Raw genomic sequence first — 14,025 nt, 5'->3', positions numbered from 1 at the left:
AGTCTACAGTCCAATACAGTCTTGGCTGATCTAATTTTGCTTAATTCCAAAACGCACTCTGCCTTTCCTGCCCACTCTCCACAACTCTTTAGTCCATTACTCAATAAAAAAAATCTACATCCTCCTTAGATTTATTCAGTGTCGCAGTATCTGCTGCACTCTGGGATAGTGAATTGCACAGATTCATATTCCTTTGAGGGAAGTACTTCCTCCTTATCCCGATGTTAAATCTGCCATTCCTCAGATTAAAACAACTACTTTGCATTCCAGATTGCCTCACAGGGGGTAACATCCATTCTGCATGTTTTATTTGGTCAATCCCCTTTAGCATCTCATATACCTCCATTAGATCTCCTCTCATCCTTCTAAACTCTAGAAAGTATAAACCTAAACTGTTCATTCTCTCCTTATAATACAAACACTTTATCTCTGCCGTCAATCTAGTGAATCTTTTCTGAACTACCACCAACATCCCTCTTCAAGTAAAGGGACTAAACTCGATACATCTTTTAAGTATACATGAGCACTTATTAGACAGTGGGGACTGACCCTGAGTCTTAGCTAGAGAGTGTTAAAAGGATCATGATTAAATTGTGCCTATTTCAATGTAAGAGGAATACTAAGGAAGTAGCAAATCAGTGAAGTTTGATTGGGCAATTAAGCTCAACATGCACACAAACCCAGTCGGACTTGTGTTGTGATGCATTGGAATCAAAAATTTACTTTTTAAATTTTTTATTTAACCTACTTTTCTAATCAACCTCTTTAGAGATGTTATTACACACCTTTGGAGCAGGTGGGACTCAAACTCTGATCTCCCTCTGTCCAGGAGATGGACACAGACACTGCACCACGAGGACCCAAAAATAAGGGTCATTATCATCTCAGTAGGAAGTTAGTGGGTTCGGTCAATATAGGGATCGAACCCATGACCTCAGCGTTATTAGAACCACGCTCACCATTGGAGTAAATTGACCAGGGGCAGAGAGCATTTTGGAATTAAGCAAAATGCTGAAATATGCTACAGTCGTAAGAATGCTAAAGGCAATTAAGACATTGAAGAAATTCAGTTCATACAGTTTACATTCAGAACTCCAGTCTTAAATGATGCAATAGCTATGAGGTTAGTCTGTTTTAGTGAAGTCTCACATGTTAATCTTCCTGATGGTTATTCAAGTACAGCAGGATTCATTGTACTTTTAATGAGAAGAAACAACAAATATCATCCATTAGCTTAGGAGTTGAAAAATAAAAAGCAGTTAAAAATGCCTTAACTAAAGAGACTCTTGCACTGGTTACGGGCGGCACGGTGGCACAGTGGTTAGCACTGCTGCCTCACAGCGCCTGTAAACCCGGGTTCAATTCCCGACTCAGGCGACTGACTGTGTGGAGTTTGCACGTTCTCCCCGTGTCTGCGTGGGTTTCCTCCGGGTGCTCCGGTTTCCTCCCACAGTCCAAAGATGTGCAGGTCAGGTGAATTGGCCAAGCTAAATTGCCCGTAGTGTTAGGTAAGGGGTAAAATGTAAGGGTATGGGTGGGTTGCGCTTCGGCGGGTCGGTGTGGACTTGTTGGGCCGAAGGGCCTGTTTCCACACTGTAAGTCTAAAAAAAAACAAATATGGCTATGCATTTCTAGGATCACAGAATCCCTATAGGGTAGAAGCAAGCCATTCAGCCCATCCAGTGCACACTGACTCTCTGAAGAGCATCCAACCCAGACCCACTCCTTCTACCTTGTCCCTGTAACCCTGCATATCGCATGGCTCATCCACCTAGCCTGCACATCTCTGGATACTGAGGGGCAATTTAGCATGGCTAATCCACCTAAGCTGCATATGTTTGGACTACGGGAAATCAGAAGATCCAGTGGAAACTCAAGAGACATGGGGAGAATGTGTAAACTCCATCCACACACCCGCTCCAATCACCCAAGGCTAGAATCAAATGCAAGTCCCAAGTGCTGTGAGGCACGAACCATGAGCCACCATGCCAAACAAGTATCAAGGACTTGCAAGGAATTCCTTTATAAGATGTATTTGAAACAAAAATGTGCCTGTAGAATGTTTTATTGATGACTGCTCGCTTTGGGACAATACCCAATCAACAAAAAAGAGTCAAGGAAAAGAGATTCAGTGTAGATCTCGTAAGTATGAAAGAGATGATGGAAAGAAAGGAGACTTTGAAATAAAATGGATCTGTGTAAATCATCAGCTTGTGGATTGCTTTATAACAAGAAGTACTTGTTAAAAACATTGTTGGTTGTCCTCAAAGAGGGGAGGCTTTTTATATCATGAATGGTGAGAACAAAGATTTATTCAAGCTATTTTGTTTTAAGAGGAGGTTGTAGTATAGAGATTGGTAGTACAATAGTACAAAATGATAATACATTGTTTGCTTATCTTTTTGTATGGATAGTTTTCTGTAACTCATTTATTAGGGAGTAAAGAAAAGAATCTGTTAATATCAAATTTTGTTAATAAGATGTTGAATACCAAGGGATTAAATAATTAGTCCTAAGAATTTGTTAGATAATTGTATTAAAGCATATATAAAGGAGACTCCATCAGAAGAACAGCAGAATTTTGTGGTTAGTGGATCTAAATACATATAGTTAGAATCCCCACAGTGTGGAAATAGGCCCTTCGGCCCAGCAGGTTCACACTGACTCTCTGAAGAATATCTCACCCATATTTCTCTACATTTGCCCTGACTAATGCACCTAACACTATGGGCAATTTAGCATGGCCAATTCACCTAACTGGCATATCTTTCGATTGCAGGAGGAAACCGGAGCACCTGGAGGAAACCCATACAGACACGGGGAGAGTGTGCAAACTCCACACAGAGGGTCGTCAGAGGCTGGAATCGAACCTGAGGCCCTGGCACTGTGAGGCAGCAGTGCTAAACACTGAGCCACTGTGCCACCCCTATGTGTAGATTCTGATATTTACCTTCCAGTCTTTAACACAGGGTGGGGTGAAGGGGAAAAATTTGTTGACTGCAGTTGGGGAAAGTGGGGAGGGTATTTAAAACTGAAAAATCTTTTTCACAGATAATTTGCATAGCAATCAAGCATTAGAGAACAGGGGATTTAACCACAGCCACTGACTGGATAAAACAATTAATTTAAAGGTGCCTCACAACTGTCAATGCTTTCTAAGGATTTGTAATAGTATTTGAGATAGACAGTGCCAGTGCATGGGATGCTGGATCTATTGCAAGCAGTTAACGTATGTGGACTGCACCAATCATGTTAGTAAGATGTGTAAAGGGATATTACTTGCACTTGCACCAGTGCTGAATTTGGCATAACAGGCACTTTCTCAATTCCTTTGGGATATATCACTTGGATGAAGACAAAGATGTCAGCTTTTCTGGAGGTGTCTGTGCAGTAGATCAGATTTACCATGCATTCTGTGTAATAGTCTGTAAGTGGTAATGTTGTAGTTCACTCCAGGACTTTGTTGAAATGATGGATGCCAAAGACAGAACGATGGAAGCTTTTTGGCATCATTCCTTGGTTGGCCCTTCTTCACAAGTTGCTGTGGAGCATTAGACCGTGCTTTCAGTTTCTTGAAGCAATTGGGCTTTCTACACATTCTCGCCCAATGTCATCCTATAGAACATAACACTCATTTGTAATGAAATGCTGGACACTGTTTTGGTGTGTGAAAGATGTCACATCACATACAATGCTCCACTGAGCCTTCATAGCTGCAATATTTGTTCCAGAGTCAAGCACTTCTAGATGCCTTAGGCCTAGCACAATTATTTCAAACTTCCATTGTTCTTCTAGGACAATGTCAATGGAATTTAGTTTAGTTTGTGCCGATCGAAAAGATTTGATCAATATGGGAGCAATGACCAGATTGATAAGCTTTTCAGCTCAGTCAACGTTGATGTAATCATGTTCCATACGTTTGGGTCAATAGCCTGCCTATGAATTGCTCAATTGTTTCACCTGGGTGTTGGTGGTTCAACATGAACTCAAGCCCGTGCATCCTGAAATTGATTCGAATGCTGAGTTGATCTTTTAAGATCTGAAATCTTGTCAGTTTTGTGGTCATCATCTGAAAAACTGGAAGATCTTATTATTCTTAATCTTTCAGTGCCCGAAATGAGAAGAAATTTAATTGCCACTCATTCTTTGTCAGCTACCTGATGATCCTTTCTTGAAATAACTGAAATTCTGACAGAATATCAAAGACATGCCAATCCATAGTTAAGTATTTGCCTTCCATTTCTCTTTGCGGTCTTTTTGAGTCATAGAGTCATAGAGATGTACAGCATGGAAACAGATCCTTCAGTCCAACTCGTCCATGCCAACCAGGTATCCCAACTAATCTCGTCCCACCTGCTAACACCTGGCCCTTATCTCTCTAAACTCTTCCTATTCATATAGCCATCCAGATGCCTTTTAAATGTTGCAATTGTACCAGCTCCACCACTTCCTCTGGCAGCTCATTCCATATATGTACCACCCTCTGTGTGAAAAAGTTGCCCTTTTGGTCTCTTTTATATCTTTCCCCTCTCACCCTAAATCTATGCCCTCTAGTTCTGGACTCCCCCATTCCAGGGAAATGACCTTGTCTATTTACCCTATCCATGCCCCTCATGATTTTATAAACCTCTATAAGATCACCTTTTTAAGAAGTAGAGTGCAGTGTTTGATCGTTTATTTTACTGGCTTTGCCACTCTCTTTTCTAAAATTTATTTTGCCTCTCTTTCCTTTTATTTCTTTTCTCTCTTTGATCTGCTTTCTTTTCAATTTTTCCCTGTTGGTGCTCTTCAAAAGCAACAGACCGAAATCTTCCTTTGGCATTGACACCAAGATGGTGATCCCAGTGACGTCACATGTTACTCTTTTGGAGTTTCCATGAAGGTGTCGATTTTAACAAAGTTGTGAAATCAACCGTCATCTGCACAGAAAACTCAGACTACAAGAAGAGCAGCTTTTTTCTTCAACTCTAACCGTCCCTCAAATGAGCCAATGGAGGGAAGTTGCTTTTACTATCTTGGGAGTCCTGGAAATCCGGAGGAATCTAATCAGGAATTTACTAGCAGGAGGAAGCACCGCAGGGTAAGGCCACCAAAGAGAGTGGAGAAGCAGAATCTTTGGCAAAGGTCAGGTACTTACAATGTAGATGCTGAGAAAATAAGGTTGACTAGAAACTAGGAAGGACTGTGATGCTCACTTTTAACTTTTTATTTTTCTACTTATGCTGTTATGAAGATGTGGGTGTACTGTACCTTTAAAGAAGTTAAAAACTAGCAGAACTACCTGACAGCACCAAGTATTCTGAACAAGATACAATGTAACCTTTTGGTCCAGCAGCCAAGTGTAGCTGGTTGCCTGGAGACACAAAAAACAAATTCGAATTAGGCCAATCAGTTTAAGTTATACCCCAAAAAATACCAAACTCCAGTCAAATTTGACTTGAGAATATTGACAATATTAAAAGCCAATGACACAATCCGATGCTTTGGGTATAAGACTGGGAAGCATTGAACAGTTGGGGGAGAACTGCCAAAAGACACTCAGATGTAGGCTGCTAGTCAGAACTGGCTGAGAAGTATCTGTCTAGAGAAGGTGTTTGCACAGAGAAAGAACATCAACACTGACCTGGAGAGCCAATCGACAGAGGAAGATGTAAATAGAAGATTCGACTGCTAGTTGGTTTTGAAATTTGAATTTTTCAGTAAATCTTAATTGAGGATTTTATCAGACGAGTATTACAAAAGAGAAAGTAAAAGATAGGTTCGAGGAAGGATTTGTAAATAGTTGTTATTCTCTGTTATACTTTAAGAAACAAAGTTGCTAATTTTTATTTGAACTAGTTCTTGGTCTCTCGAATTTTCACAGATTACTGCATGGGATAAATCTTTTCTGGGTTGCTGGTTTAACCAATAATAAGAACAACAGTAATGCTTCACTTTTAATTTTATTACTTTATGTGACTACTTGTACCTACGTTTTGTACCTAGGCAGCTCCATACCTAGGGTGTCGCTGTGTGTAGTGACATTTTGCACTTTTCTTACACTTCTGTACTTGAGTACACATGACAATAAAGCTTAAATCAAGGTTGCTGCACATCTGTCTTGGTTGTAGTTGTAACTTCAGCTCTGAATTCAAACAGACTGATGGATAACGTTTTTGGAAAGAGACTTTTCACAACTGTCATATTGTTGTCACCTGTTCAGTCTTTAGCATTCACTTGCTGCTATTAACATAGAACATTACAGCGCAGTACAGGCCCTTCGGCCCTCAATGTTGCACCGACCTGTCACAACCAGAATCTAGTGTTTCGTTACTGCCATCACGATGATGTTTCTTATTGACCATTTGTTAGCACACAAGATATACCACAGATGTTAGGTTAGATATTTAGAAGCTTATTTACAACATTATTTAGAAATCTATATTATCTCCATGCATTTCACACACAACCATTCAATTGACAGCATTGGCTCCATTACACAGACAGAGTGACTGAAGGTGAGGCAAGTTCCTTTTATTACTGGAGCATCTCATGCTCTGATGCCATGGAACTGTCTTAAAGGTACAGCCTGTCAGGTCTGGAATCCATGCCATAATACAACAACATGAACAAATAAAATAAATACCTTCAGCTTGAATCAGGTTCTACAGAGAATGCACTGCTTTCTGAAAAATCTCAAGTCCAGAGTAAATAGTTTTAAGTTTAACTTTTAAAGCATGTTTGACCCCTCTGCTCACATTCCTGAGCCATAAAGAAAACATCAGAGCTCGAGAGGAATCTCATGATCATGGCATTGACTGTACATTCATCTGTCGAGGCTGAAACCACCCAAGAAGCTGATTGCCAGCCAAGCTTTTCCAGCCAGTTCAGTGACTGTGAGTCCACAAGCAAGCAGCAGGTCAAAGGCAGCTATCGCTTTCCTAGCGCATTGAAGCTCACCAGTGTTCAGATGAACATCCAACATGGTGTACCAGAATTGTGCAACTCCTTGGATTTATGAGGATGGATATGTCTGTCACTCAAATGGGAGACATTTACCAGCAACTGGTTAGCTGCCAAGAATGCATTGTAGCCACTGCTTTGTTTTGATAAGAAAGAGACGGGAAAGAGAGAGAGAAAGAGAAAAGAAAAATTTATGTTTGCAGATTTTTAATGGAATAAAAAAATTCCAAGGCACTTCACAGGAATATCATAAAACCAAGTATGATAAAAAATAAATATTAGGCCAGTTGACCATTGTTTTTCCTTCACTCACAGGACATGGGCTGGCCAGAATTTAGTGCCTGTCCTTAGCTGCCCTTGATAAGGTAGAGATGAACTGCCTTCTTGAAATGCTGCAGTCCATTTGGTGTAGGTAGATCCACAGTGCCCTTAGAGAGTGAATTCCAGGAGTTTGACCCAGTAACCCTGAAGGAACACAATATATTTCCTAGTCAGAATGCTGAGTGGCTTGGAGGGGAACTTGTAGGTGGTGGTGCTCCTATGTGTCTGCTGCTCTTGTCCTTCTAAATGAAAGTGGTCATGGGTTTGGAAGGTGCTGTCTAAGGATCTTGGGTGAATTTCTGCAATGCATCTGATAGATAGTACACACTGCTGGTACGTGTCGGTAGTAGGGGGAGTGGTTGCTTATGGATATGGTACCAATCAAGTGGGCTGCTTATCCTGGAAGGTGTCAAACTCCTTGAGTATTGCTGGAGCTGCACCCACTCAGGCAAGTGAGGAGTATTCAATCACACTCCTGACTTGTGTCTTGAAGATGGTGGACAGGTTTTGGAGAGTCAGGAGGTGAAGTAGGGAAGTTAAAGGAAGAAAAGAAAGTAGAGAGACAGAGATGTGGAAGGAGAGAATTCCAAAGATGAGGGCCTAGGTATTTGAGTATCCATCATCAAAAGGACAGAGATTATAATTGGGAATTAAAAGGTATCAGATATCTCAGAGAGTGGTGGGTAAGATGATATTTTTAATTGCTCATTCACAGGATATGACATCGCTGACTGAGCTAGAATTTTTTTTTTGTATCCCATTACTAACTGGCCCAGAACTGGCTTGCCAGGCCATTTCACACAGCCAGTTAAGAGTCAACCATATTGCTGTAGATCTGAAACCACATGTAGCTCAGGCCAGGTAAGGGCAGCAGTGAATGAGTTTTATGATAATTGACATTAAGCCAGTTTATGTTTCTTTTATTAAATTGAAGTCAATTTTCATCATTTGCCATGATGGGAGTCAAACCCATGTTCCCAGAACATGAACCTGGGTTTCTAGATTACTATGCCGGTGACAGTATGACTACGGTACTATTTCCTCTCTTACAGATATGGAAAGGGAAGGTCATGGACAGATTTGCAAACAAGATTAAGAATTTTAAAATGAAGATGTTGCCTGACTAAGAGTGAATTAGCAAGCACAGAGGCGATTGTATACAAGACTTGCTGCAAGTTAAGACCTCAAGTTTACAGAAGGTAAAATGTGGGAGACTGAGTGCTCTGAAATAGAAACATGGACAGTGGTAACATAGGATTCCAGGGTCAGAGGACTAACAGCTGGTTTCCTAGTCCCAACCAAGAGTCAACATGATGCCTACAGGTTAGATACAACAAAACTGATGCTGAGAATGTGCAGTAGGATGAGAAGCAGTCCAAAGTCCTGAGTCATGTTGAAACCAATAATCAAGGATTAGTAAAAGGCAAAATCTTCAATGAGCTGCTCTCTCATTAAGGAAAGAGATGACTGGTGGTAGTTTAACCTGAGGATCACTAAGCCTTAGGGGAGGGAAGAGGTTAAGAAGGATAGACCTACATTGTAACCTCAGCTGGTTAGGAATTGAATCCATGCTACTAGCATCACAAACCAGCTGTCTAGCCAACTGAGCTGGCTGAGGATTAGGTAGGTCTAAGAGATAGAAACTAGGAGATGGGTTAAACAGCAGCATCTCAAAGGCAGTAATAAAGACCTTCTCATACATGATCGTCAGTATAAGAATTGCAACACAACTGCAGTAATTGTCTGGCTGAGGGGATAACATCGGAAGGAAGCTCAGTTTCCATGTCTGAGACAGGTACACGGCTTGTGCCTGAAAGAGGAATCTTACAAAGCAAACAATCCCTGCAGATTAAACTGAGATGGCAATAAGGGAGAAGCAAAAGCAAAAATGAGGAAACTTGAAGTAACAAGGGTGTAAGTGAAAAGCGTAGAAAATTTGTAACAATCAGATCAGAAGAAAGGAGAAGTGAAAAAGGAGATATTTAAAAATATACTGTCAGGATTTAAGTGAGTGCAGAAAAGATAGGAAACAGAATTGAAGAACTAGATGCATTCATGGAAAGGCACAATCTTGATCAGGAATTTCCTTCATCTTTATTTTTATGTATGCTTCCGTGGCATGTTGGCTCAGTGACAAAGCCAGTATTTGTTCCTAATCCTAATTACCTTACTGGGCCATTTGAGGGCAGTTAAAAGTTGACCACATTGCTGTGGGTCCTGGAGTCACATGCAGGCCAGACTCTGTTAGGATGGCAGGTTTCCTTCTCTAAAGTGAGCTATTGGGTTTTCCTGACAATCAATGACAGATTAGTGAGATTAGCTGTTTATTGTAGATTTATTAATTGAATTCAAATTCCACAGCAACAATGGTGAGATTTGAACTCATGTCTCAGCCCATTAGCCTTGGCCTTTGGATTACTGGTACAGTGACATTAGCCCTGCTAATGCTTGTTGGAACTTCACAAAAGAGGTGACAGATCCCTATTTTCATGCCTGAAGAGGATTACCATCACACCTATGGTGAATTTATGAACTTGAGGAATGATAAGATGTCAGGGACGTTTAAACTGGAAACAAACACTGCCCTGGGCTAAAATCCTAACAGAACAAAAATCCACCCATTCTGAAAATCCTCCTGCAAATAACCATGAAATCATACAACCATGCAATGCAAAATGAGACTGTTCGGCCATTTTGCCAATGCTAGATCCATTGAGCAATTAATTCCTTGTTCTTTTCCCCATAGCCCTGCAAATGTATCTCTTTAAAAAAAATTTAACTAATTCCCTTCGGACAGTCACTATTGAATCTACTTTCACAGTTTACACACAGTGATTCCACTCATCTGCCACTCTTCAGCCTATTGGCCATTTGATCAAGGAGCTGTTATACTCTGAGATTATCTTCTTCATTATCTACTACTCCACCTATTTTTGGTTCCATCTGCAAACTTACTAACCACGCCTCCTGTATTCATATCCAAATAATTTATAAAAATGATGAACAATAGAGGACCCAACACTGATTATTGCAGCACTCCACTTGTCACAGGCCTAGAGTCTGAACAACAACTCTCTACCACCAGCCTCAGTCTCCTACCTTGAAGCCAATTTTGCATCCAATTGACTAGCTCCCCCTGGATACCATGTGATCTAACGTTACTCACCAGTCTACCAAGTGGCACCTTGACAAATGCCTTCTGAAGTCCATGTAGACAATGTCTATTGCTCTGCCTTCATCAATCTTCTTTGTCACCTCTTCAAAAACCTCAACCAAGTGAGTAAGATGTGATTTCCCATGCACAAAGACATGAGCGTATCCCAAATCAGTCCTTGCCTTTCCAAATGCATGTAAATTCCTGTCTCTCAGAATCCCCTCCAACAACTTACCCACCACTGACATAAGGCTCCCTGCTCTATAGTTTCCATGCTTTTCCTGACAGCCTTTCTTAAACAATGGTACTATGTTATTCAACCTCCAGTCTTCCGGCACCTCATCTGCGGCTGTCGATACAAATATTTCAGCAAGGTGCCCAGAAACCTCTTCCCTAGCTTCCCACAAAGTGCTGGGAAACACTTGATCAGGTCCCAGGGATTTATCTACCTTTATGTTTTAAGACCTCCACACCTCCTCCTCTGTAATATGGACTCCTTTCACTATTTATTTCCCCAAGTTCCCTAGCTTACACGTCCTCCTTCACAGTAAATACTAACATGAAAATTTGTTTAGTATCTCACCTATTTCCTGTGGTTCCACACATAGATGGCCTAATAACTTTGAAGACCTCTTACCAAATCTCCACTTAACTTTATCTGTTACACAGAGAATAGTCCCAGTTTCTCCAGTTGCTCTATATAGAACATAGAACATAGAACATAGAAGGATACAGCGCAGTACAGGCCCTTCGGCCCTCGATGTTGCGCCGACCGAGTCCTACCTAACCTATACTAGCCCAATAACTTCCAAATGCCTATCCAATGCCCGCTTAAATGAACATAAAGAAGGAGAGTTCACCACTGATACGGGCAGGGCATTCCATGAACTCACAACCCGCTGTGTGAAGAATCTACCCCTAACATCTGTCCTATACCTACCACCCCTTAATTTAAAGCTATGTCCCCTAGTAACACCTGACTCCATTAGCGGTAAAAGGTTCTTAGTATCTACCCTATCTAAACCCCTAATCATCTTATACACTTCTATCAGATCTCCCCTAAACCTTCTCTTCTCCAATGAGAACAGCCCCAAGTGCCTCAGCCTTTCCTCATAAGATTTTCCTACCATTCCAGGCAACATCCTGGTAAACCTCCTCTGCACTCGTTCTAAAGCTTCCACATCCTTCCTATAGTATGGCGACCAAAACTGCACACAATACTCCAGATGAGGCCTCACCAGAGTCTTATACAACTGCAACATGACCTCAGGACTCCGGAACTCAATTCCTCTGCCAATAAAGCCCAGTACACCATATGCCTTCCTCACAGCACTATTTACCTGGGTGGCAATTGAATTGAAGTCCCTTATTTAGTGTCCATTTCTAAATGACCATGTGGACTGACCCCTCAATGAACAGTTAATGCTGCTGTTTTCTAGCCAGGAGACTGACATGAGAGTAGGTGAAAGTCAGTCCAAATCAAAATCTATCAATATCAACACAATTTATCAGAAGACACATTGAGATTGAGTAGATGTCGTGGATTCGGTGTGGGCAACTCGACCGGCTGGATATAAAAACACAGGAAATGGGAACAGGAATAGGCATTTTGTTCATCAAACCTGCTCCAGCATTCAATGGATCATGGCTGATATTCCACATCGAGATCATTTTCTTGTACTATCCACATATCCGTTAATATCTATCAATGTCTGTCTTGAATACACTCAATAACTGAGCTCCCCAAGTCTTTGGGGGTAGAGAATTCCAAAAATTCACCTCCCTCTGAGTGAAAAAGTTAATCCTTATCTCTATCCTAAACAACCTATCCTTTACTCTGAGACTGTGTCTCCTGGCCCTACACTGACAGCCCCGCACCCCCCCAAATCCCAGGCAAGGGAAAGTTAAACATCCTCCCTGCATCTACTCTGTTTGGAACGCTGTATACTTCAATGAGGTCACTCCACAACTTATACACACAGTCAGGAAGTCCAAAAGAGCTGATTTCCCCATCTCTCTGCAGCAAAGAGAAAAATGCCAGGGTACCGTACCAGTTATCCACAGGGCAAACATGGTGATTCCGTACTGCCACCGCATACCTGTTCAAAACAAATCAGAAGGCAGTCAGTCAAGTGGTCATTCCATTCCTCCATCACTTTCCTCAGCACCACCAACAACTCAGGAAGTCCCAGTGAGGGCTGGTGGAGAGTGCATACAGAAAACTCACACATACACGTGGACTGGAGGCCATTCAGCCCCTCAGACCCAATCCAGCTTTCAATTACTAAGCTGTATCTTAACTCCATCTACCCACATTGCTTCCTGAACATGTGTTGCCTTAGCTTAACAAAAACTATATCAGTCTCAGTTTGACAACTCTGCAGCCTCAACAGCTTTGTAATTTGGGCAGCAGGGGGACAGAATTGTTCCAAATTTCTACTCCCCACCATTGACATTATCCCTGACTGTGTCGTGTCACATTGTTCCGGACTCCCCCAGCACAGGCCAGGGTTTTCCCGTGTACAACTTGCGCCTTTCACATGTTATTTACATTTGATGATAACTAAATGACGCAGGCACCAGTGTCCCTGTGGAGTTTTAAACAAAGTTGTAATGATAACCCATTGTAAACTGAAAGTTCATGGGAATTTGCTCAAACAACGAAAGCTAATCATTGTCTGTATTGTATAACTTCAATTTTCTGCCATATCAGAATAACTCGTGTACAAAACGTTCTGTCCTGGAAAGAGCCTCGCATCCTACAGATACCATCATATCAGCTTGGCTCAATGTCAGTAGGCCACAGGTTCAACTTTCTGCTATCGGATGAGGGCCTGTAACCAAGGTTGACTCTTTAGCACAGTACTGAGGGAGCTCTGCATTATTACAGATGCAAATATTATAAATGTTAAACCCTTACATGCCCTAGCAAATGGAGGTAAAAAGATTTTAAGGCATTACATGAGGAAGAACAACTTACTCTAACATCTGACTGCAAAAAGCTAGTATGTGGGTACAAAAATTGATTAGGAAGAGAAATGGAATAAGACATAGAGGTCTTTCAGACTAGACTATTCAGCCCAACGATTTTTGCTTCAACATTCAATGAGATTGTGGCTGATCTGATAAGCCTCATCTCCATTTTCCTACCTTTTCCCCAAACTCTTGATTTCCTTACTGATTAAAAATCTGTTGATCTCAGCCCGGAATATAATTCATGAGCCAGCTTCGACAGTCTTCCGTGGTAAAGGATTCCACAGATTCACTACCCTCTGTTGGCATTTCTTACAAGGGCGATGAAATAGTAAACTAGGAAAGTTTGCTTACAATTGTGTATGGTGTTGGTTAAACCACATCTCAAATACAGTGCAGAGTTTTGGTCTCTTCACCTGAAAAAGAATGTAAAGGCATTTGCAGTTCAGGGGAGCTGATTTATTGTCTGTCACATGACATATTCCTGGAAGTGAAGCAGTTATTTTGTAAAGAAATGTTTGATCTTGTAAGTTTATATTCTTATATTATTATGAACTTATGATGTTTGATCTTAAAAGATTCCAATGGAATTTAGAAGAATGATAAAATATCTTATTAAAATATAAAGTTCTGAA

The 14,025-nt window shown here is 41.1% G+C and overlaps 1 protein-coding gene across 4 annotated transcripts in view; it reads right to left on the bottom strand.

The window, feature by feature from the left end:
• LOC132834926 (transmembrane protein 150A-like) overlaps nucleotides 1-14,025 on the bottom strand; it is a 108,132-nt gene that overhangs the window by 80,066 nt on the left and 14,041 nt on the right. For 3 of the 4 annotated variants that reach the window (XM_060854077.1, XM_060854076.1, XM_060854079.1), the window contains one exon: nucleotides 12,469-12,516. The exons of the other annotated variant lie outside the window; for it this stretch is intronic. In XM_060854077.1, coding sequence (XP_060710060.1) covers nucleotides 12,469-12,516 — 48 coding nt within the window. The remainder of the gene's footprint in view (nucleotides 1-12,468; nucleotides 12,517-14,025) is intronic. 4 annotated transcript variants of the gene reach the window in all.

The sequence above is a fragment of the Hemiscyllium ocellatum genome, chromosome 43 (assembly GCF_020745735.1).
Source record: "Hemiscyllium ocellatum isolate sHemOce1 chromosome 43, sHemOce1.pat.X.cur, whole genome shotgun sequence".
Lineage (NCBI taxonomy): Eukaryota > Metazoa > Chordata > Chondrichthyes > Orectolobiformes > Hemiscylliidae > Hemiscyllium > Hemiscyllium ocellatum.
This window is presented reverse-complemented; position numbering and strand designations above follow the sequence as displayed.